The sequence below is a fragment of the Ascidiella aspersa genome, chromosome 5 (assembly GCF_963924565.1).
Source record: "Ascidiella aspersa chromosome 5, kaAscAspe10.2, whole genome shotgun sequence".
Lineage (NCBI taxonomy): Eukaryota > Metazoa > Chordata > Ascidiacea > Phlebobranchia > Ascidiidae > Ascidiella > Ascidiella aspersa.
The window spans coordinates 18,467,861-18,490,981 of NC_139451.1; the positions used below are offsets into that span (position 1 = coordinate 18,467,861).

General features: G+C 34.7%; 2 protein-coding genes across 3 annotated transcripts in view; one reads left to right on the forward strand and one right to left on the reverse strand.

The window, feature by feature from the left end:
- Positions 1 to 8,254, forward strand: part of LOC146145190 (prestin-like) — a 24,139-nt gene extending 15,885 nt beyond the window's left edge. For both annotated transcript variants that reach the window (XM_083390408.1, XM_083390407.1), the window contains exons 7-15: positions 539 to 631; positions 1,963 to 2,105; positions 2,237 to 2,381; positions 3,318 to 3,431; positions 4,719 to 4,856; positions 5,172 to 5,314; positions 5,904 to 6,047; positions 6,419 to 6,798; positions 6,972 to 8,254. In XM_083390408.1, the coding sequence (XP_083246534.1) occupies positions 539 to 631; positions 1,963 to 2,105; positions 2,237 to 2,381; positions 3,318 to 3,431; positions 4,719 to 4,856; positions 5,172 to 5,314; positions 5,904 to 6,047; positions 6,419 to 6,798; positions 6,972 to 7,171 (1,500 nt within the window). In that variant the 3' untranslated portion in view covers positions 7,172 to 8,254. The remainder of the gene's footprint in view (positions 1 to 538; positions 632 to 1,962; positions 2,106 to 2,236; positions 2,382 to 3,317; positions 3,432 to 4,718; positions 4,857 to 5,171; positions 5,315 to 5,903; positions 6,048 to 6,418; positions 6,799 to 6,971) is intronic.
- A 4,400-nt stretch (positions 8,255 to 12,654) lies between these two features.
- Positions 12,655 to 16,067, reverse strand: LOC146145191 (pituitary-specific positive transcription factor 1-like). The gene is made up of 8 exons (XM_083389847.1): positions 15,789 to 16,067; positions 15,337 to 15,499; positions 15,076 to 15,169; positions 14,765 to 14,877; positions 14,530 to 14,604; positions 14,329 to 14,375; positions 13,388 to 13,548; positions 12,655 to 13,051 (listed from the first exon to the last, which is right to left on the reverse strand). The coding sequence occupies exons 1-8, from the start codon at positions 15,952 to 15,954 to the stop codon at positions 12,959 to 12,961; spliced, it is 912 nt and encodes a 303-aa protein (XP_083245973.1). The 5' UTR covers positions 15,955 to 16,067; the 3' UTR covers positions 12,655 to 12,958.
- Positions 16,068 to 23,121: the final 7,054 nt, after the last annotated feature.

Genomic DNA, 23,121 nt, shown 5'->3' on the forward strand with positions numbered 1-23,121 from the left:
TGACATTTACCGTACGTGTGCCGTCTTTTTAGCTTGATTTGGTATAGATATGACCTATATCTTTATCTTGTTTTCCCTAAAAAACGTGGCCATAAATCAGTGATTCTCGTACTATTTGCTGCATGACACACCCGGAACATTAGATAACTATATTAAGGTATTTACTTGACCTGGTCGAGAAGTAAGTTATAATTGAATTTGATTGGTATGTAAAAGTGTATATTCAAATAACACGTTTACGTTTGATTGTGAGTTATTGAATTGCTTTGTTTAGTGATTCTCGAATTGTGTGTCTCGGAACCTTTTTGCAGTATGGAAAATTACTTATTTGTATTACAAATAGGCATGAAGACAAGCATACGAGGCTTGTCGTGTTATAGCCTTATAGTTGAATTGTTGAGTATCCTTGTGTGGTTATGTAAAAAATGTGTGTCGCAAATTTATTGTTATTATTTTAGTGTGCCACTGACTGAAGGAGTTTTACAACCACTGCCTTAAACGTATGATCCAACAAAAATGTACTGTTAAATTTATTTAGACTTACATCGAAATATTCTCCGAGTTGTACACGATTAACTGGGCAACGTTCATCGTTTCTGTATGCTGCATTGTGGTTCTCATGATCGGAAAGGTAAGACCAGTACTTAAAAACTAAGAAAGGAATGATTTATTAACTTTAGTAAACACACAAACAAACAAAAAATCAAACAATATGACCATCAAGCAAACAAAGCATTATGTCCGGTAACAGATTACTCAATGTTAAAAGTCACGTAGACAGGCGTTGCGTCACACTACGCGTTTGGAAAGTCAGCATGACAGAGCGAAAGGTAAGACCAGAATTAAAAAAAATAATAAATCTTAAGAGATTAATCATTTACTTTAGTAAACACACAAACAAACAAAACAAACAAACAATATGACCACCGAGCAAACAAAGCATTATATTCTGTAACACATTCCTCAGTGCTAAAAGTCACGTAGACAGGCGTCGCGTCACACTACGCGTTTGAAAAGTCAGAATGACAGAGCGAATTTAAGCCAAATCTAAATCAAGCGAAAAGTCGTGGACAAAAGCTAACGGAGTCGACACGACTTAAAAATGCCAAATTACGGAGTTCCTAATTTTGCTACGGCATTATTGACTCTTTATACTATTGTTACGACTTTACTAGTAATTCTAGAAAATTACCTAGGCCTCCTGTAAAGTCGCTGTGAGTCCTTAATTTTCGGGCAATAAATAACCTACCAAAGAGAACTTATATTAAAGACCACAACAAGAAAACCCAATGTACAGATGTATTGGTTGCAAGAGTAGAATATTACCACACCACAAACAATAATGACACTTAGACACACACAATTACTTACAAAGGCGACAGACAGAGCATAATGAAACTTAAAGTTTTACTCGCTAATTTCACAAGGCTTCACCCAGGCGTCTATCTTCGCTGTAGGCGGTGAGCCGCTCGTAATATACGCTAAAACAAAACTCCTTTTCACGGGAACCGACGCGCTCCCGAAAACCCCAGGCCTGCCTTACAGGGCGGCCGTTTAGTGGAAAGATAACATTGGGCGGACCTTTTAGTGAGAAGTTAAACCGCGCCGGAAAACAAGCGATCAATGATTGTGAGATTTGCAGAAATGTTTGAAGACAGGAAAAAACATGTCTAAAGTCCAATTAACGGCGAACACCACAGCGCACAAGAATATTACATTAATATACAATTATATGTCTCGAAATGCAAAAACCTAATTCCTAGCCCTACATTTAAAAACAAAGGCGCTAAATTAATAATGAATGTTAGAATTTACAGTCGGCGTAATTAGCAACCGCTGATAATTTTGTAGTGCTAATTAAGCACGTAACACTATGCAGGGGTTGTGAGTAGTCCTGTAGATTGCTTTGTCTCAAATTAAACTATACAAGATGAAACGTATTGTTCTATCAATGTTTTTTAGGTAATTAATGAAAAGTTAAAGGCAAAGCTTCCGTTCCCGGTTCCGTGGGAACTGGCGATCGTGATTTTCAGCAACATCGCATCTTACTTTGGATACCTCAATCTCAATTATGGCGTCTCAGTTGTTGGAACGATACCGCGTGGGTAAGAAAAAAACATTTATAAAATCGGAGTCAATAATTAAAATAATGTTCAGATTTAAGCGCATTTGTCCAATTATATTATAAATGTTAATTTCGAAAGGTATTTGAAGCATATTTAACCTTTTCCCTTAGGATTCAGACAACAGTTCCCCAAGCGACCGATCTGGGTCAGGTTTTTGTCGGAGCTATTCCGATTGCAATTGTCGCCTACACCGTGGGGGTTTCCCTTTCTGGAATGTTTGCCAACAAGCACGCCTACAAAATCAACCCTAACCAGGTAAACCTCGTTAGGGTATCACCTGACAAGCAGTAAACATAAAGAGGACATTTAGCTATATCATAGGATTTAAAAATATATATGCGGTCAATACTTGTCGTAAACCGGCCTTAATATGGCTAAATAACACCCTATAGTTTTTTTTAAATAAGGCTAATAAATTTTGTCCCCTATTTATCTTTTATGGCTTTTTTATGACATGGCATTTGTGTTATGCCTCGGTAAATTCTGTTCTCTTTTAAAAAATTAAGAAACATTGTTGGTAATTAACAAGATATGTGGAACAGCAAGGCTTTATTTATAACTGGGTCAAGTTAAGTAAAAATCCAAAAATATTAAAACGGTTAAACAATGTTATGATGTAACGCTTAAAAATGGACACAAGGTTCGAAAGTAATTTATGCAGCAAAGCTTTCACCATTATACGCTACAAGTTATATCAAACCTATTTTTGTGTGCCTTGGCTTGCCAACTATGCACAATAACATTGTAAAACATATAGGATACGTTGGTTGTTTTGCTGTGAGAAATATGTTTAACGCGTGTTATATCTGTTAACATCCAAACAGCCTGATGGTTAACCTAGAAACGGACGTACTTGTGTGCCTAAACATGCAGGTACATATGTATGCCTTATCTGTTACAAAGAACAGGTATTCTTGTCGCCAAGACACATCTATAAATACGAATCGTTTGGTATGCAATCCCAAAACACCAGGAAACTAAAATATAACCGGAAAACACTGTAATTTCATTAATTATTGTTTGTGGGAAATTGGAAAGGATGCTTTGATTTAAAAATATTACTTGGGAACGTTACTTGCTTGTCAAAGTGGTTTCCTCTATACAATAAGAAATTAAAACATATGAATCGACTTTGCCGTGAGGTTTTTTAACCACAATTTTAGACGTGTTATCCGGTACAATTTTGTTCAGGAGTTGTTGGCTTACGGAATGTGCAATCTAGTCGGATGTTTCTTTTCATGCTTTCCCTGCGCAGCGTCTCTTTCAAGATCAGTCATCTGGGACGAAACAGGAGGAAAAACTCAGGTTGATATACAAGTTGTAAAACATCGCCAAACCATCCTGTTGCACTAACTAACTGCCGACTCACCTATATACAAGAGCATACCTGGGCAAAATACGGTCCGTGAAGCAGTTGAATTCGGCAAGGGTTATATTTCCTTAAAACATTTTTTTTTCGGTTTTAATTTGACAAACACACCTGTAACTTTATTCTAGCATGTTTTTTTAAGAAGACGAATATTTAGTACAAAGTGTGCAAGACACATAAAACAAATTTTATAGCAACATTTTATTTGGTTGGTTCTAATATTTATATAACTTATACTCTTACGAATGGCTGATCCAGGCATGCCGCTTCAAACACTGTTTTTTGCCTTTGGCCGGTTTGTTCTATAATACATTCGAAACTGCACCCTAACTAAATCTCAACAGTAAGATTAAATTGTTACGAACACCTGCAAAGTTTTCTTACTTTGCGTACAGAAATAGCTGTTAATACAATACCTCTTTTTGAAAACAGCATGTATTTGTTTTTGGAGACCAGTGTAAATTTAAAAAGCGCATGCTGTTGTTGGACGAACTGGTTTGCAATAATGCAAAAAAGAAAAACTTTCGTTTATTTGGTTTCATTACGAAAAGCGTGTTTAGAAGAATTCGCACGAAATGCAAAAAATAATAATATTAAAAGTTGTGCGTTGCCGTTCATATTGTTTAAATAGCCTTCACGATTAAGTAGCCCTTTTGCAGCGACGTTTAAGACTTTAATTTGGAACATAAAGAGATTTGCGTTGTGACCAGCAACTGGTGACTGATGTCTGCCTGGCCTATGACATAAAAACTTATAGACAGGTTTCGGATGTCAAATGTCTGCTTAAAATAGGCAAAATTTTGTATCACCGTACGGCAGCAAACACTTGTGTTTTTTAAGCTTTAAAACGGTAGTATAAGTTACTGTCAACGGCCGCAAGTGGTGCACCCCTGACCTAAACGTACAGAATGAGATCCTAACCATCATTGAACTTTATTTTAAACACTCGCCCAATGTTTTAAGATTCGACGCCCGAATGAACACCTATTTCCCGAAGAACAATATTCCACAGGGCTTATGATATTTTCTATTAATTAAAAGCCCAAAACACATTACGATACTGTTATCATGTTTGCATTGTGGAAACCAAACAAACTATAGATTCGGATTTGATGCAAATTTTCAGCCTAGTTGGAAGCTAAATTTGATATTTTTGGTGGCTGTTAAAGTTTGCTTTTTTTGTTTATCATTGTTACCAAGTAAGACCAACAATTCTTTTTCAGGTTACAGGGGCCGTGTCTTCAGTAGTTGTGCTTGTAATTCTGATGTGGATTGGGCCTTTGTTCGAATCCCTGCCCGAGGCCGCTCTTGCATCAATCATAGTCGTCAATCTCAAACGAATGCTGTTACAATTTCAACAGGTACAGTATAGCCTAATATAACGGCACGGTATTCAATTCTACTAACTGTTTTAAATGAAAATTTTAGTTTCCATGTCGTCGTACAATATACAAAATAAATAAATAAATAAAATACTGGCACCTGTACGCCTAGTCCACAAAAATAGACCAGCTTTAAATGAATAAATAATTTGATTATTATTTATCAATGAAAAAAACACAAAAATCTGTTCGTTATAGAAATTGAATTCCTTTTGCAACTGTATAAATGCAATCACAATCTTTCTTGGCCGTTATGCAGCGTCTAATTTTTGTTGTTGTTTTGCTAACCTGCAGCTCCCCACTTTATGGAAGATAAGCAGGCTAGACGCCATAGTTTGGATGGTCACGTGGATCGCTGTAATTTTACTCGGAGTAGATTTGGGGCTCCTGATTGGAATCGGCTTTTCGCTTATCACCGTAATTCTAAGGACACAATTGTGAGTTCATATGTGTTTTCATGTGACACTATATCAGTTTATTTTAGATCAATTTTAGTATGGTGAACTATTGTTATATAGATATTTTTGTAAAAAAAAATGAAAAATCCTAGTTAAAATCAACTCCGGTCATTAGTTTGTTTTGGTTTAATATCATTTCCTTTCAGAAATATAATAAAAGCAATTACTAAAGGTTAAATAAAAGTTATCAAATTAGTCAGATAATAATATATTACGCCACAGCAAGGCTAAATTTTTGCATGGGCATAAATTATAAAACAGCGGAACGGACCGTATCATAAACTGTAATATATACTTTTTTCAACTATAGACGGTTTGGTAAGTATATTAAGTTAAGATTGATTTGGTTTGCAAAATGGTAGGCTAAAAATAACAAGTTAGTCGGCAACTCCTTTAATCCACTTTGAAATATCCTTCATAAACCAGGGTGGTTCAAACTTGACAGCATCTGGGTCCGCAATGTTAGTAGCGTAATATGCAAAGGCCATACCTAAAACTGGCTATAAACTTGAGGCAAATATTTCTATATATATTCGTTTAATTTGTTTGCTATATTTAAATTTTATAGAGTAAAAGGCGAAGTGATATCTTCAGTGGGAGAAACTGATGAATATCGGAACACAAAGAAGTATCATTCCGATGATCAAACGACTGAAACAAGCATACTGATTTTTAATTTCCAATCGCCGCTGTATTTTGCAAATTGTGAGCTGTAAGTTGACACGTAACAATTTTTTGGGCTAAACCCAATTTCAACCACAACTGTATAAAGTAGTTGTCATTTGTTTCACTGCAGTATTCAAATATCAAAATGATTTATGTTTTTTTTTTCGATTTTTCTACCAAACTTTAGATTTATTCTTTAAAAAAATAACATCTCTCTATATATATATTTATCACGTTTTTGTCCGATATTTACTTTAATGCATGAAATATACCGCTTTTATGGTATAGGGCCACCCCACATATTTGTATTTCTGCAAATATGCCGAACGTTGCATCTTATAACAAAGTATACGTTATAATTTTTTTTATTGAAAACTTTTTTTCGGAAAGCAATGTTGTTTCAAATCCTTTTATTAGGTTTGTCAAGCAGCTCTATAAGGATCTCGGGTTTCAACCAGCGCTCGAAATCGCGAAGCGCAAAAAGAAGCAAAAAAGACTTTCCAGCGTAGCCGTAAACAACGCTTTTGTCATCGACAACGAAGACGTTACTAACGTTAAGTCGTCGGACAACGGCGCAAAAATAAAAAAACAGACAAATGGCATAAGCACTGTTTCGTTAAATTGCCCCACTACAGAAATCAAATGTGACAGAACAAAATCCAGCGAAGAGTTACTTTTCGTCATTCTAGAGATGAAGGGTTGTTCTTTTATTGATAACGACGGGATGAAGTGCATTAAAACTTTGCACAGTCAACTGAAAGAGCTACAGATTCGTCTGCTACTAGCCCAGTGTTCAGGTTATTAAAATATATTAGGAAAATTGTTAATTTCCCGTTCATCCAACTAGAAGAGTACTTTAAGAGCAACTCAATAAATAAATAAAAGCGTATATAGTATATCACAGCATTGCCTTTTAAAAAAAATCGTCGCGGTAATCAACTATATCACAGGTTATTTCTTTTTCTTTCAGAAAGTGCAAGACGTTGTCTTAAGGCCGGGAATTTTCCGCCAAAAGCAGATGAGGACCAGCCAGCAGACGTCGTATTTTTTATTTCCATCTCCAAAGCAGTTTCTTACGCAAGGCGATTTATCCACAACAACGGTAATGATTCGGGTAACGGTGAAGTCTTGCACTCAGTGGACCAAACTTGCGAGGTCACCAGGTTTTGAGCAATACGCAGCAGATGCTTGTATAATCTCTATACATGAAAGCCTCCATTTTGTCAAGAAGAATTAAACAAATTTTTTCTAAACAATTCAAACTGTTTTGTAATGTTTCCCCAATTCGCCACTTTACAATCGACACCAAGGACCTACTCAAATACTTTTGGCGTTAAGCCAATAACTTTGTGTCAGTAACCTATTTTAATTTGCTTATACGGACGAATTTTTAATGATGTCAGTGAATTAGATCGCTCAATAATTAAGCACGTAATATATTGTGTTGCTTTAAATGTACACTGGGAAATAGCAATTTGTATTTTGTAACTTAGCATCGGTATATATTTGCTAATTTGTAGTTACAGCTTTAATGTCTATGGCTATGTACATCTCGCAGGCGAAAGTGCATACCCTTACGTTTTGTTTGTAATTTTTGTTTTCGGCCAAAAATGTAAACTATCAACCTATAAGATAGATCAAACGGTGCTATGTTTTTGTCGTAGCATAAAGTATTTTAGTATAGCAACGCGCAACGTATTTGTTGTTACTCGCTTATGGTAAGCCACAAACATTTAGGTATACAGTCAATAACGATGTCCAACAGCCGCCATTTAATATTCCTATTCTGTTTAGTAATAATAACAACATGTTGCCAGTAAATTACTTGACAAATTCGTTTTCTAAACGTCGTGAGTTACTAAAAGGCTATAACCAGAACAAAATTATTTATTAAAATGTTAAACGCTATTAATCACCTGTTGATATAGGGAAACGGACGATGGCAAAGGGCCAAAGGGTATACGACTGACAGGAAGTAATCTTTACTGTCAATTAAGTGGTAAAGCGTGTAGGGTTGTAGGCCTACGGACATCTTGTAAATATGAAGTTGTGCAACGTTTTATTTATTGCACTTGTTGCATTTGGTTTATTCTAAAATGTACGAGTTAAGTTTTTCGCTTTCGCTAATTCTTTTAATTTTTATGCAACATTTGACATTTCAATTCCTCTTTTTTTCATTTGAGTGCTATATTAATGAATCGAACGATGTGTGTTTGTTGTTTTGCAAAAATATACTGAAGATACTATCGTGTACACCGGAATTATTTTTCATGGGACGTCTTAAGAAAAGTCTATTGGACTTGCGACGTAGCCTACTCAGCAATAAGAAATTTTCATTTAAATTTGTACACGAAAGTCAATTTATTTATTTGGAGGTTAAAGAAAACCATGAACCAGTTAATCAGCTTGCTCGTAATATTAAGTTCAAATACACCTGTGGGGGTAATATTATACATTTTATACAAGTGGGACCCTGCGTTTAAAGCAGCTATCGATCCAAAGAGGACGCTAGGACAAAAATGGTTGGGAAACACTGCTTAAACAGATGATGATTGATGATACAAGTGGGGAATAAACGTATTTTTCAAGATAATGTTGATTTACTTCACCTATTTGGCTCTGCCATTTATTTTCAAACTGCATTTATTGTTTTTTTTTCAGTTTTTTTATTAAATTATTATGAAAATAATTTAATACCAAATAGATGTTTAAATATCTTTGTTTGGTTTCGATAAGCGAATAAAAAGCTTAGGATTATTAATAGGTTATAGTGTGGGGCACGAGTTTAATTGTTGAACTCCTAACTTCAGTTTTAAGTTGACTTGAAGGTTGTGTGCGTATAACTCGTTAGCCAACCACAATGCTTCTAGTGATTAATATGTGTTTTATTTGATAAGCGAACACCCAGTTTAAACTATAGTCAGTGGACAAGTTAGCATATAGGAAATGCTACTTGCAAATGTCAAAGTTGCGAACAGCAAGACGTTAACAAAGAAGAATTGTTTACAAGCAGATAGCGGGCTTAAATACACAAAACCCTGTGTTGACCACATGAGAAAATGCAAGCCAGTGAGCACATTACACTTTGGTGCGAGTAGACAATAAATCATATGCACATTTTTAATATTCATAGCTTAACGCTTAGCCTATTAACCGTGTTTCACAATATAAATGAACAGATCTTTCGATCGGCGGTAAACTTAGATTTTGAATATATTTTTTTGTAATATAGATCGACATTCACCTTGTTTGCTTAGCAGTTTAAGCAAATTTTAAAGACATCCAGCGGCGAATTGCGATTTGCATCGCTGCGGTGCCATTTCCTCCAATGTTGATTGGCGGCGCTTGTTCTCTTGTGAACATTTAGTTGTGCGCTCGTTGCAATTTGTTCGACACATAATGAGGAAAGTTCGTTGCTCGTAGACTGCCTTCGTCTTCTGGTTGTTGGTTATATTCGAATGAACATTGCGGCTGAGTTATGAAGTTGAAAGGTTCGAACGATTTGCCTGATCCAACGATGAAAGATTTTCTTCTTGAAAACTTGTTGCTTCAGATGTAACGCTTTATGGCGGCGCTTAATTCCAGATGCTGATTAACGTTCCTTGAAGCGGTGGTCACCATTTGCAGGGCTAAAACTGATTTAGTTTGAAGCTGATGCTGTTTTTGCTATGATTGAATCCGGCTCCGTTTGTTAAGGTTGATCGAAGGTTGCGTGAAAGGTTGCGTGTTCTAACAGTTTAGCGACATCAAGGTATTAAACGGATCTGAGTTTATTGAGAACATCAGAACGGCAATCAACTTACAGGAATAGCTTAAAGTCCATAGTACAATACTAACACAGTCCAGCATAATAAAATCTGTCCGTTACATTATTTCAGTTGGTTAAATTGTCCAAATCAGTTCCAGTTACGATTTACTGATTAAGTTAAGATCCCGTCTCGTTAGGCTTTAGTACACATCGCCTGGCCATCAAGGCATTTAGCAGAGGCGCGTTAACGGGTAACGTCTCCGACTCTCCGTGTTACTTGTTTATAGATACGGTCAAATGTTTATCTGCGTTCGCGTCACGTCATAAAGTTGTTTGTGAGAACAAATAACAAGATTACCCCTACAATAGTACTTTACCAACTTCGTATATTGACCAACTTACAGGTGCTGTTTTTATAGAGCGGATTTGAGTTTTAAATAGCAGTTAAAGGTCCTCACAGGACCTAGGGTTGAGAAACAATGCATTGAGTAAACTTTGTCCTTCAGTAAAAATTATTTAATATATCGGGTTTAGGGGAATTCCGCAAATACAAACTGCTAAAATCTATCAAGAAATGGAAAATACTTTGACAAAACAAATGTTACAGCCTCGAGCTGTTCAAGGTATGACATAATGCTTAATGCAGCTACTCGCAACAATAAAAAATAAAATAAATAATACTATGTATATTCTTTTCATCTATTGACCAAGGTCCTGTGCGATAAATATAACTATACTTGACCCTGCCAAACCCAAATAAATAGCTACAGTAAGCAGCATTACGTCATACCTTATTCTGCCTTACATTTGTTCAAGTATTTTCCCAAGAAAAACACAAGTGGAGTATTGCCGATACCATACTTACGCATTGCATTAGTAATCGGAATATCTCAAGTGTAAACCTGAAGACATTTTAGCATGCTGTAGTATCTATATCATGTATTTGGTCAATCAAACGAAAAATAACTATTTAGCTTATAAGCACAAAGGGAAAAAGTTCATAATGGTTTCACCATGTGCAAAGTTTTTAAAGTTTATCCTAAGATGTGGTTCTAAAATAGAAATTAAATACAGTAATAAAAATAACTTGCATGTTTATTTATATAGGATTCATTTTGATTGCTGACCTCTAGTACAAACTACACTGTTGTAGTAGTCAGCTATGCATTTCGCACTTGAGTCCTGTTTTGCTACATATACTTGATGGGCAATGCATACCTATCATGTCAACTTGAGTTTAGCAAGTGAATATACTGTCAATGACTTTATTTGTACTATTAATCCTAACAATTTTCCTATTTCTCAGATTTCCTTTATCACAATCCAAACACCTGTTACTATGGAAATTGTGGAACAACTTCCTTGTGAGATAAAATATGTGTGCCATGCACACATCTCAGAGAATGAGTTTACACTGATTGCTTGCAGTGAGGCAAACATTCATTTGTATGACGAAAAGCAAGATGGTAAACTCCTACCCTTTTCTCGAAAGCTTAGCTGCATCCCTTTGGACTTAATAAAAGCTAATGGTCTTGGTAGTTTTAAAGAGCTGGAAAACATTGCTAAAAAATTTGAACTTTTAGATGGATTATGTTGTGTTGGAGATTTCTTTGTTGGCTGGTGTTCGCAAGCTATTATACTGTTTAAAAGTGAACTAAAAAACAATCAATTCAGCTTTCAAAGTGACTTGTTAACATATGCCTTGAAAAAAATTGAAGCGTCAAATACCATTTTATGTCAAATACAATTTGTTAAACTTGTTTCAACAGCTCCCGGGTCGAGCCATGTGCAAGTGTCTAAGGAGACTTTTATCTCCTTGTTTGGTCTAAATACATTTAATTGCGGTCTTAAAATAATTTTGATTTTTTTAAAAAATGGACAGATTTGGTATGAGTCAATTGAGAGTTTTACTAAAGTGCACTTTCTTTATTCGGTTGGTGAAGAATGTATTGATGCATCGAGCAACAGGATCAACAAACTTTTAAACGTTACCACAAAGAGCGGAAAAACGTTGGAATTTTATCCAAAATTGGAGAGTTTTGACGTCAGAACTACCTTTTGGGCAAAAAAATCAGTTGTAAACATTTGTTTAAATGGATTGGAGAACTGCACGGGTAACTTGTGTGCATTTAGAAGTCATGTTTGTTTAAATAAAGTACACCGTTGCCAGGATAAAACTGAATCGGACCTACAACATATTCTAAAATGTATTGAAGAATGTGAATTAAGAAGAAATGTTTTAAAAGAAATAAATCAGCAAAAAGATGCACTGTTGCAAAATATTAGCACATTGGCTAAGATTTCTGTAGAGGGTTCAAAGTGTTTCTCAATGGAGTTTTCTAGTGGTTTATTGCATTTAAAACTGCAAGAATTAATTCCCTTTAGCTCCTTTACTGCTATTTGTAAAAGCAGTAAGTCTTCTAAGACCTACACCACAACTGACAGAGAAATACACATCGATTTTTTAGATCTCATAAATGCAAGTTCTGTGTTTTGTGTTATAAAGTACGGAGATCTAATAGTGAATCTTGGAGAACATTCATTTTGTATTTTAGACATGTTTCGGCCTGCTGAAACACCCATGTCTACAAACTGGTGTGCCAGTTTCCAGCTAAACTTTCATGCGTCCTTCGTCACTATTCATGGTGATATCATAGAATACTTATTTAGTAATGAAATTTCCTTGCTTAAAAAGCCTATTGTGCTTGGTGTGGTAGAAGAAAGGGTTTCCATTGAACTTGTTGAAAAGAATGACTTAATTGTTTTGCAATTAAAATCTACTAGCAAAAAGATATCCATGATGGTTCATTCTAGCATTTTGGCTAAACTCATTAAATCTGTCACTGAAAATCATGTTTCACAATATCCACACAAGAACAAGATTGTTTTTTGCTGATTTTTTTTATTTTAGTATAAAAAAAGAAAAAAAAAACTGGCATGATATTTCACAACCATTAGACACTTTGCAGTCTAATTAAACATAAAACATTCAACATTTATAATGCTCAAATACTACATTTTGAAATTCTTTAAAAGGTAAAAAAATATTTTGCCTTAAAATTTATAATGAATAGATAACAAACTTTTTTACAGAGCTGTTACAAACATTTTCGTTGTATAATGTACCCCAGGAAATTGGAGAAGTGCGGTTGGAAATTTACTTCTTTGCAACTGTCATGTGTAATTTTCTTATGATTTAGGTAAAATATTTAGGTTTTTTCTTTTTGTTTGAAATAGTGAACTCTTTCATGGTATGATAACTTTTTCAAATTCATTGTGTGTTCAATGATTTCTTTTCGAATCTGAAAAAGAAAATATAGGTTTGATACATCCTCGTGCAAATCTGGCATACATCTTGACAGAGTTAAATGAAGTATTTTTTTGCATTTTGCATAGTTTTTGTGTTGTTGATTGTTACCTAAATGGTGCTCGAGATGAAAAAAGTTGTGAGTTTGATAAAGTTCAAAATAATTATAATGACTTCGGCTTAAATGCTCGTGTACAAACTGAATTTTAAGTCAATCGTTCTTAAACAACAAAGGCATATCCAAAAAATTATGATACATAATATTAAATTACAAAACACTGAGTATACCACCATAAATATCTTGGTAAATGAGGTATAGATATTTACTTACTTTCTGTTTTTGTAAATTGTTTGGTGAAATAGCTTCCTCAAATAGCTTATCGTGATTCTTTGAATTTCTTAGAAGTTGTTCGCTTAACACCTCTATTTTTGACATGCGCTTTTTTTTCTGGACGAAAACTCCTTCTTCATGCATTGAATGGTCCTTCTGAACTGTAATATAAACAAGATATTTAGAAAAAAAAATAACCACCAAACCCTTAATAGTGGAATCACAATAAAAATGGTCAATGCAACAAATTCCGAACTTTGCAGCCACTCATATTTTGAAATTAAACTTCTAATGTGTTTCTCTTTTAATTGTTTTTTGTTTTCGATATGGTATGATAAGCAATAGGCAATTTTAATCAGTGTCAAGTTACTTTTTTGTCATGGCCGAAATACTTTTTTCCAGAGAGGACCCAGGATTTTGGCTTGAATTCAGGACATTGATATTTTTTTAAAGTAGTTATGTTATCATAGAACTAATCATAAAAACACTTATTGTTCTTGAGTGAACTAGTACGCAATATGTTGGTAAAACCCAGTTTTTTTTGCACTTCGCATGAATCAAGGTTTTGCAACCGGTAAGTAACGTTTTTAGGATTTTTTCACCCAAACTAAACATTTTAATGCCTCCTTTATGCTCGCCTGGTCTTCAGTTATGCTAGAAGTTAGCAAGTATAACTTAAACGCATTTATCATTGAGTGTTGCGAATAAAATTGTGTATCGCAAAAGTGTAAAACTGTTTACTTTTTTCAGTGATTTCTTTAATACACCCTGATTTTACAAAGCCCAATAACTCAAAGTTTTTCTGTCAAACAAATAACTGTTTTTTTTTCACTGCGACTTCCTTCCTTTAAATAATCACTTGTTTATGCAAGATGGTCACAACACAGGATTTAATTTTAAAAATATATTGTTAGATTAATGTTATATTGTCATTTACTTACGTGGAGTACAACTCTCCTTCTCTTCCTTTTCTTGATTTACCTTTTTTCTAAAAAAAACTCAATATATTAGCTAGTTATAAATTCCAATTACGCATGTACAAAAGCCACAATATAGCTAGCTTTATTGTTTAACTTTCGCTAAATATTGTTTTGTGACCTCATTTAAAAATAATTGAAATATTCAATAAAAAAAAATTATACCTTCTTTCCTCAAACCAGTTTAAGATTGACTTCTCGCTGCAATCTATATCATTTGCTAATTCCTCGACAATTATTCTACAAAACATATGTTGCAGTTGACTAATAATTACAAAAGATTATAAAAATTTTGGAGTGAAAAAGATTGACAAAAAGTTTCAAGGGTATACATAAAACTGAGATTTAACAGTATTCTTAATAATTAATTTATGCAGTACTGCTTTATCTTTGCACTTACTTACTAGGATTCTTGTTTATCGTATATATATCATGCAGCTTTCTTAATTGTCGAACGTTAAAACATCTTGGGGTTTTTTTCTTTTTTCTTTTGCTTTTTTCACCTTTGCAACTCTACAAAACATTATTTCGACAAATGCATAATAAAACATTTAGTAAATTAAAAAAATTGTAGCTAATACAATATTTTAATTGGATTTTATTAAATAAACTCTTTATTTATATGTAGTTAAAAAACATCACAAAATTTCTTTAAAAAATGAATTAGTACTTGGCATGTAATTCACATATACATCTCTTTATCAAACTAACCTTATTATCACCAAGTTCTGCTTCTTGAATCCACTTTTTTAAAATAGGATACATTTTTTTAGCTTGTTCTATTGGTAGTTCAAGGTTTTCAAATCTAAATAAATTAGCCAAAACTGTTATAACAACATATATTGCAAATTGAAGTGTTAATCAAATTTTAGTTCAAAAACGTTTCTTGTGTAGACTTAATGAGTGTATAAAGCAATTTTATTAAGTGTGTCTAGGTATAATTGCGATAAACTACAATTCAGTTTTACTTACTTTGATAAAGTCCATGGACTAATTACCACTGTGTTTAAATGAGAGTGAACGTTAGCTATGTGATCTTGTGTTGCACCAATGACCTTTCTCCGAGTTTTAAAACTTGCAGCAAATTGAGTAATATGGTGAACACTGGGAGGCTTGATGTCATCTTTTAGATCGCCTACAACAAAATAAACCAACAAATAGTTTATGGATTAACTGATTTTTAAATGCATTCTTATATATACACAATACATACATAGTTATTACCACAAAAAGAATAGTTTATAGAAAAATTAAGTTATATATATAATATACATACTGATATAAAATACTTGCAGGAGAGTTTTAACTTTAATTTAGTAATACAACCAAAACATTTTATTGTATATAGAAATACTTTTTAACAAATTAACAATTATTTAATTAAATATATTCGCTACTTTAAAGAAAATAATCTGGATGCTTACACTCAGTTTTGATCATACATGCACGTTTGATACTTGAGAGTTTTGTTCGAGTTAATAGAACCACAGGTAAACCATCTTGCCGATTTAAAATACGTTGAATGAGTACGTTTTCCATGTTATGGTTTTCTTGATTAAAAACACTGTTTGTCACAGCTTGGCCGTTCATGTTGACATTCTGCAGTAGGTAATGTTGATAAGGCTATCAGAAATTCCAAGTTTTCATCAAATTCAGCTTTAAATTGATGTTCCACAAGCTAACAGTGAAAAGCACAGCACATATTACTCTGAAAAATTATAATTCAAAGAATTATCCCAGATCTTAATTATAATAAACACCGTGGACTCACAGGTTATTCTAAACCAATTACATTTTGTGAGCTTAAAGCAGGGCTGTGGAAAGTTTATCAACACACAGAATCAGGTTTTTGACGGATCAGACTTGGAACATAAGATCGACCCACATTCCTTCTTTTTGAATAATGATTTATGTTTTTGCCTACCAAAACAATATACTTGGGATGTGGTCTGCATTTAGATCTTGGGTATACAGCTCCAAATTTTTGAAGCGCGCAAACAACTTTTTGCACCACTGAGCTTTATTTAGGTGTGCAATTTTGTAATTCATGAGCGACTGTTTTTATAGTTATGTGCATAATTTATTATCTCTGTTGTAGAATTGCCCAGAATACAGACTAGCCCAGTACATCCTAATATATACCATTAATTGAAACTAATGCACATAACTGTTGAGTTATTTATTACCTATACAAATTAGCACATTAATATACAGGACAGGCTTCAATTTCTTGAGTATGAGCGGAATATCGGTTTTCTTTACCTGAATGTGGACAGCTCGAGTCCGACACATGCTCATGGTACCCGTTAAGGCAGCACACTGTAAATCGTTAAAGTGGATAGAATTATACAGTTTCCACCATTCGTGGATTAATATCTATACACACTATTTCGGTTATGTCATGGGAGCAGGGTTATGTTGTCAAAGACGGGACTCAATGTGGAGTCAGTTAACTAGGCTGGAGTCGGACGTTGGTTGTTTTATTCATACTCCACAGAGGTGGCTTGAACTGTGATGCTTTTCTTAATTTTACTTGTCCACTTTTTGACATCAAACATATTAAAAAAAATGCAAGACCTCTGAAATTGGCATCAACAAAACCAATTAACAAGAAAGACTATAGAAAATCATTATACAACATTGGCTGATTAAGTATCAGTAACACGGAGGCAATTTTGAAACGATTGATATTTTATAGAACAGGGTTTCCCAACCTTTTTTTACGGTGACCCAAAACTTGCAATATATCAAACTGGATAAATCGAGAGACTCAAGCGTCTTTTGGTGAGAAGCAGATCATTTGTTTTAGGGTTTAAACATTTTATAGAGATTATGCTTAGAGGGTATGGCCTTGTGCCCCCCTGGTACAAGCAATTTAGTGAAATGTTATGTAAATTAACTCTAATGTATGCTTTGTGACCCCACATTACGGAACGCGGTATAATACTAAGTTGCACGAATCACTATTTTAGACCAATTACAAAACGCAAGATAATGGAAACGGTTCAATGAAATAATACAGCCACCCCATCCGTCAGAAATCAGTGCAGTTCTAAGCAAAAAGGTCTACGACAATCAGTGCATTAGAAGGATCAAAAAGTCCGACTTTTATACTTTGAGGTCTTGGACAATGCACTAATTTGCATTAACAAATGTGCATAAGAAGATTAAGTTTAACAATACTTGACCCAACCAAACGCTAACCAACGCCCTAACCCAAATAATGTGCGATAATTTAATAATTATAACGCTTCTGGTCCCAATATATACCTCAATTTGTGACGTAATAATCTTAAATACAATGGACGAGAAACCATCCGAGTTGGGCTTTTTTCCCTAGCATTTAAAGAATTATTAAAATAACGCACATTATTTGGGTTAGGATTCGGGTTAGCGTTAGGGTTTAGGTGGGTCAAGTGTTATTAATCCTGTCTCATATTTTTTGTTATCTTTTCTGAACTTTTAATGAATATTTTTAATTTATCTTCGCCGGGAGTTTACCTAAAGGTCCAAATCAGTGCATTGCCAGGATCTCAAGATCTAAAAGTCTAGACTTTTCTGCCATTGGATGCCCTGATTGTCGTAGACCTTTTTGCTTAGAAATGCACTGATTTCTAACGGATCGGGTGATACAGCACACAAAAGCTGTCCACTTTAATTGCCCCGTTGATACAAAGACTAGGCTTCATTTGTTTAGGTGACTCTCAGGTAGCCCTATAGCCGTTACAAAAAGCAAAAGCGCGCACGGAGGTAAAAGTTCGACCTAAATGCCAATGAAATAAGTTGACGTACGATCTAGGCATCTAGCCACATTTAGTTCGTTTTTACTAGATGCACAAGCATGACAAACTAAATTTCTATTATTAGTCAGGATATTATAGGATTATAGGCAGGGAGTCGAACCGCTTGACTTTTCCGGTTCAGGTTCGGTTCGGTTCGGTTCGGGTTCAAGGAATTTTTTCGGAATCCGGTTCAGTTCCGGTTTCGGTTCGGAGTAATTTAAAAGTTCCGGTTCAGCTCCGGTTCGACCATCGTTATTTCAAAACCGGTTCATAAAATTCCGGTTCAGATACAATATAATTTGCGTTAAATCTCAAAATGTGGGTCGATAAATGTAGAGAATAATCTTTGAATTGTAAGTCATTTAATCTAAGTTCCGTGACTTTTAAAAATATTAAAATAACAGCAACTCAATATTGAAGTATCTAAAAAATAAAAAATGAACGGTTTTTTTTATTTAATATTCATATTTTTTTCATAAAATTTCGAACATGGCGTAACTTGACTCTGTAAAATACAAGTTGTGACGTCATGCTGGAGCGAACCGCTTTTGTTTACAGGTTCGGGTTCGGTTAAGGTTCATGCAGGTAGGCCTACTTTCAAATTATTCGGTTCAGTTCCGGTTCGGCTCCTTAAAATCTTATAAAAACCGGTTCAGGTTCGGTTACGGTTCGGAAAAAAATGACCCAAAACCGGTTCATAAAGTTCCGGTTCGGTTCCGGTTCGACTCCCTGATTATAGGTGATCGTATTAAACCAGGGAGTCGAACCGTTTGAATTTTCCGGTTCAGGTTCGGTTCGGGTTCAAGGATTTTTTCAGAATCCGGTTCAGTTCCGGTTTCGGTTTCGAGCATTTCAAAAATGTTCCGGTTCGGATGTGAGGGGATGTGGGTCCGGATTAATGAGTCTTCATTTATATAATTGCCAAGATGAATCGACCACACTCCTACAAGATTTGAGATGGCCTGTCTTCGTGAGGCCATTCAGGTCCAATTCTTTCCTTTAGTTCAGATACATGAACAGTCAATTTTGCTGTCTTAGTAAAAGCTGTAAAAGCCTCTCTGCACTAGGCAGTACTGGGTGATACTGGTTGATACTGGTTGATACTGATTGATACTGGTTCAGTCACAAAAGCACTCAAGTTTGCTGTCTGAGTAGAAGCTATATAAGCCTCTATCTCTCTCTCTCTCTCTTTATATTGATTGAACACGCTATTTATAGACGAGAATCAGTTAAGAAAATTTCTGCGATAAAGAAAGATTTACGTCATTAATTCTTATAATACTTAACAAAATATCACGTGATAACAAGGCGTGGTCTAAACCTTTTTCTCTCGACTCTTATAGACGGAAATAATATTTTTGTCCAAATATGGCTTGAACAAAAGCGCTTCGATCTACATTGCGACGTAACTGGCGTTCGATTCTAAAAATAATGGATTGTTGACAATAAGGCGAATTTCAAAACAAAGCGCTCACATTAAACGGATATACGTAACATCACATACAGCTCTGACGCATAAAAATTGGTGTAACAAGGCATTCGTTGCAAACTCTAGCAAGAGATATCGGCAATCGAATTTAAACAAAAACTTTCCGTGACGTAACATTAAGGCGATAAAACAAAGAATTAACTTGATGTGCTGACGTGTTGCGACAAATACTCCCTTTGCAAAGGTTTTGCAGTCATTTCGAATATATAGGAATGACATTATTTTCCAATTGTTTTCGTGTGTTGTGTTTCAGCTGTTGTGAAATGCTTATGGAGCATTGGACGCGAAATTGTCCGATCATTCAACGCATTTGCGCAATTGTTTTTGGTTCGATTCCTGATTCCTCGAGAAAATTTTCGTTTGTGCCTGAACTGGCAAGGAGGATTTTGATGTCAGCGTTCGCTGGTTGCTTGAAATGTGTTTCATCGACACGCCAGAGCAGTTTGCTGTGGCTTTTTGCTTTTCAGGAAATCTGTGCGGCTTGCAGGAGAAAATCCCTGCACGGTGCGTTGCAATTCTGACGTCACCAGGAAGCCGTTGTTTTTGCGCGTTGCATCTCGATCTATCGCTTTGTCCAACGCTTGTTGTGTTTGTTTTCTGAAATTTCAAAATATTTTTCCGGCAGATGTGTGTTCGAAATTATCTGTAGCAACACTCAGTATTCAAGTTATTTAAATTTTGGTTATAGACACACATATTTTCTATACTTATATATATATATATAGGCGCGACAGGTTACATTTAAAGTTTGAGACAATTAATTACTGGAATATATATTTACTCACGTTACACATCTTTTGCAATTCAATACAATTTTAAATTTTATTGATTTTTAACATTGAGCAACATTTCCTTAAAAATTTTGCATTTTTTAGTTTGCACAATTTGTTCAATGTAAGTTTTAAAATAACGACGCATCACAAGAAAATACGCTTTGAAATTGCTGCTTTTTCACTATTAATTTTAACAAAGGCAGGTAATGGGCTTATCCCTAATTCGTGTTTATAGACTTACACGATTTTGAAGCATATATTTCGCGTGTGGAAAAATCATTATGCTTTTCTTCGAGGTATTTAGACTCGTGTTTGTTTTTTAACTACCTAACTAAACGCGGCTGCGTATGACGAGAGTTCCCTAAACTAAAACCCAAAACCGTACCAAATATTTAAAAGAATTCGGAAATTTAACACAAAATTATTTCGTGCACAACAAAATTAAATCATGATTCACAAGTTTAACGCGTTGATTTCAAACTATTGAGCTCCAAGCACAAAAATTAAGCTCTTTTAACATTTATCAAAATATCGTGCGATCGATGTTTAAGCTTAGACTTCATAGATATAGACTATACATAATTTGCGAAATGCGATACATAATGGTTTAATAAAAAGTCGCATTAAAGCAATTTACAGACCTTTCAGTCGATATTTTTACTTATTATATATATAATTTTGTTTTTATTTTAAAAGTATAATAGATTTTTCACCTGATAAACTAGGCAGAATCAGTTATTGTGAAATCCATAATTCCGTTTCGTTTTCCATGATTCCAAACGGTGGTGATGTCTTTATCGGCAACGCTTGTTTGTATTTCGTGTTTCGAATTCCAAGCAAATGCTTTGCTGACGCTATGGAGCGTCTCTTCACGTATCTTTCGATGAGATTAATTTCTTCTAAAGCTGGCTTCTTGCAAGTTCCAAACATGACAGTTTTTAGGCGGCCGTTTGTAGGTGGTCCATACAGATTAAGGCACATATTTTTTCTTTGAGCTTCGTTTCTTCAGTCTTCTTGGGAAAGTAGTTTGCAGGTGGTTCGTTCCTCACTCGCGGGCATCAATTTATAGGGGTGTGGGTCCGGATTAATGAGTCTTCATTTATATAATTGCCAAGATGAATCGACCACACTCCTACAAGATTTGAGATGGCCTGTCTTCGTGAGGCCATTCAGGTCCAATTCTTTCCTTTAGTTCAGATACATGAACAGTCAATTTTGCTGTCTTAGTAAAAGCTGTAAAAGCCTCTCTGCACTAGGCAGTACTGGGTGATACTGGTTGATACTGGTTGATACTGATTGATACTGGTTCAGTCACAAAAGCACTCAAGTTTGCTGTCTGAGTAGAAGCTATATAAGCCTCTATCTCTCTCTCTCTCTCTTTATATTGATTGAACACGCTATTTATAGACGAGAATCAGTTAAGAAAATTTCTGCGATAAAGAAAGATTTACGTCATTAATTCTTATAATACTTAACAAAATATCACGTGATAACAAGGCGTGGTCTAAACCTTTTTCTCTCGACTCTTATAGACGGAAATAATATTTTTGTCCAAATATGGCTTGAACAAAAGCGCTTCGATCTACATTGCGACGTAACTGGCGTTCGATTCTAAAAATAATGGATTGTTGACAATAAGGCGAATTTCAAAACAAAGCGCTCACATTAAACGGATATACGTAACATCACATACAGCTCTGACGCATAAAAATTGGTGTAACAAGGCATTCGTTGCAAACTCTAGCAAGAGATATCGGCAATCGAATTTAAACAAAAACTTTCCGTGACGTAACATTAAGGCGATAAAACAAAGAATTAACTTGATGTGCTGACGTGTTGCGACAGATGCAATATGAGATAAAAATGTGGGTCAATAAATGTAGAGCTACGCGGCGTAAAAAAGCTGCTTATTGAAATATCTGAAAAATAAAAAACTAACGTTTTATGTAATCACTATTCATTATTTTTCATAAAATTTTGAACATGGCATAGATTAACTCTGTAAAATAGAAGTTGTGACGTCATGCTGGAGTGAACCGCTTTTATTGACAGGTTTAAAACCGGTTCAGGTTCGGTTGCGATTCGGGAAAAATTGGACCAAAACCGGTTCATAAAGTTCTGGTTCGATTACGGTTCGACTCCCTGTATTAAACACATTTTTTATGGTAGGAAAGCTTAATCAAAACACATTTTTTGGGGTACGACCTGTAGTAACCTAATATACTACTCATATATAAATCAAAAATAGATCCTCTGGTAATTGTAATTGTTAACCAACGTTTCGGCAACCTATACAAGCCAGTAAAATCACGCAATCTATTCTTAACGTAGCACACGTGTGTTCATGAGATTTTCTGGAATAATTCTTTGTAGAACAAACTGTCACTATGAGGCAGGTAAAGCGTGACGCTATAATTTATACAGTCTGCCTTTAGATGCCCTAATTTTTGTAGACCTTTTTGCTTAGAAATGCACTAATTTTTAACGGATCGAGTGCTTTTTTGTAATCCGAGAGAATAATTTTCAGGCGACAAACACTGTTATAGAAAATCTATAGGTACTTGCAATATAGATCATATGAGCAAAAAAATTTGTTTTAAGAATGATACATCCATGTTGAAACTTAAACAACTTATTAGAAAACTAGTTCATTTTAAATAGATCTAAAATAAAAAATGTGGAAAGGCTACATGTGACGCTGTGAGGTTGCTGG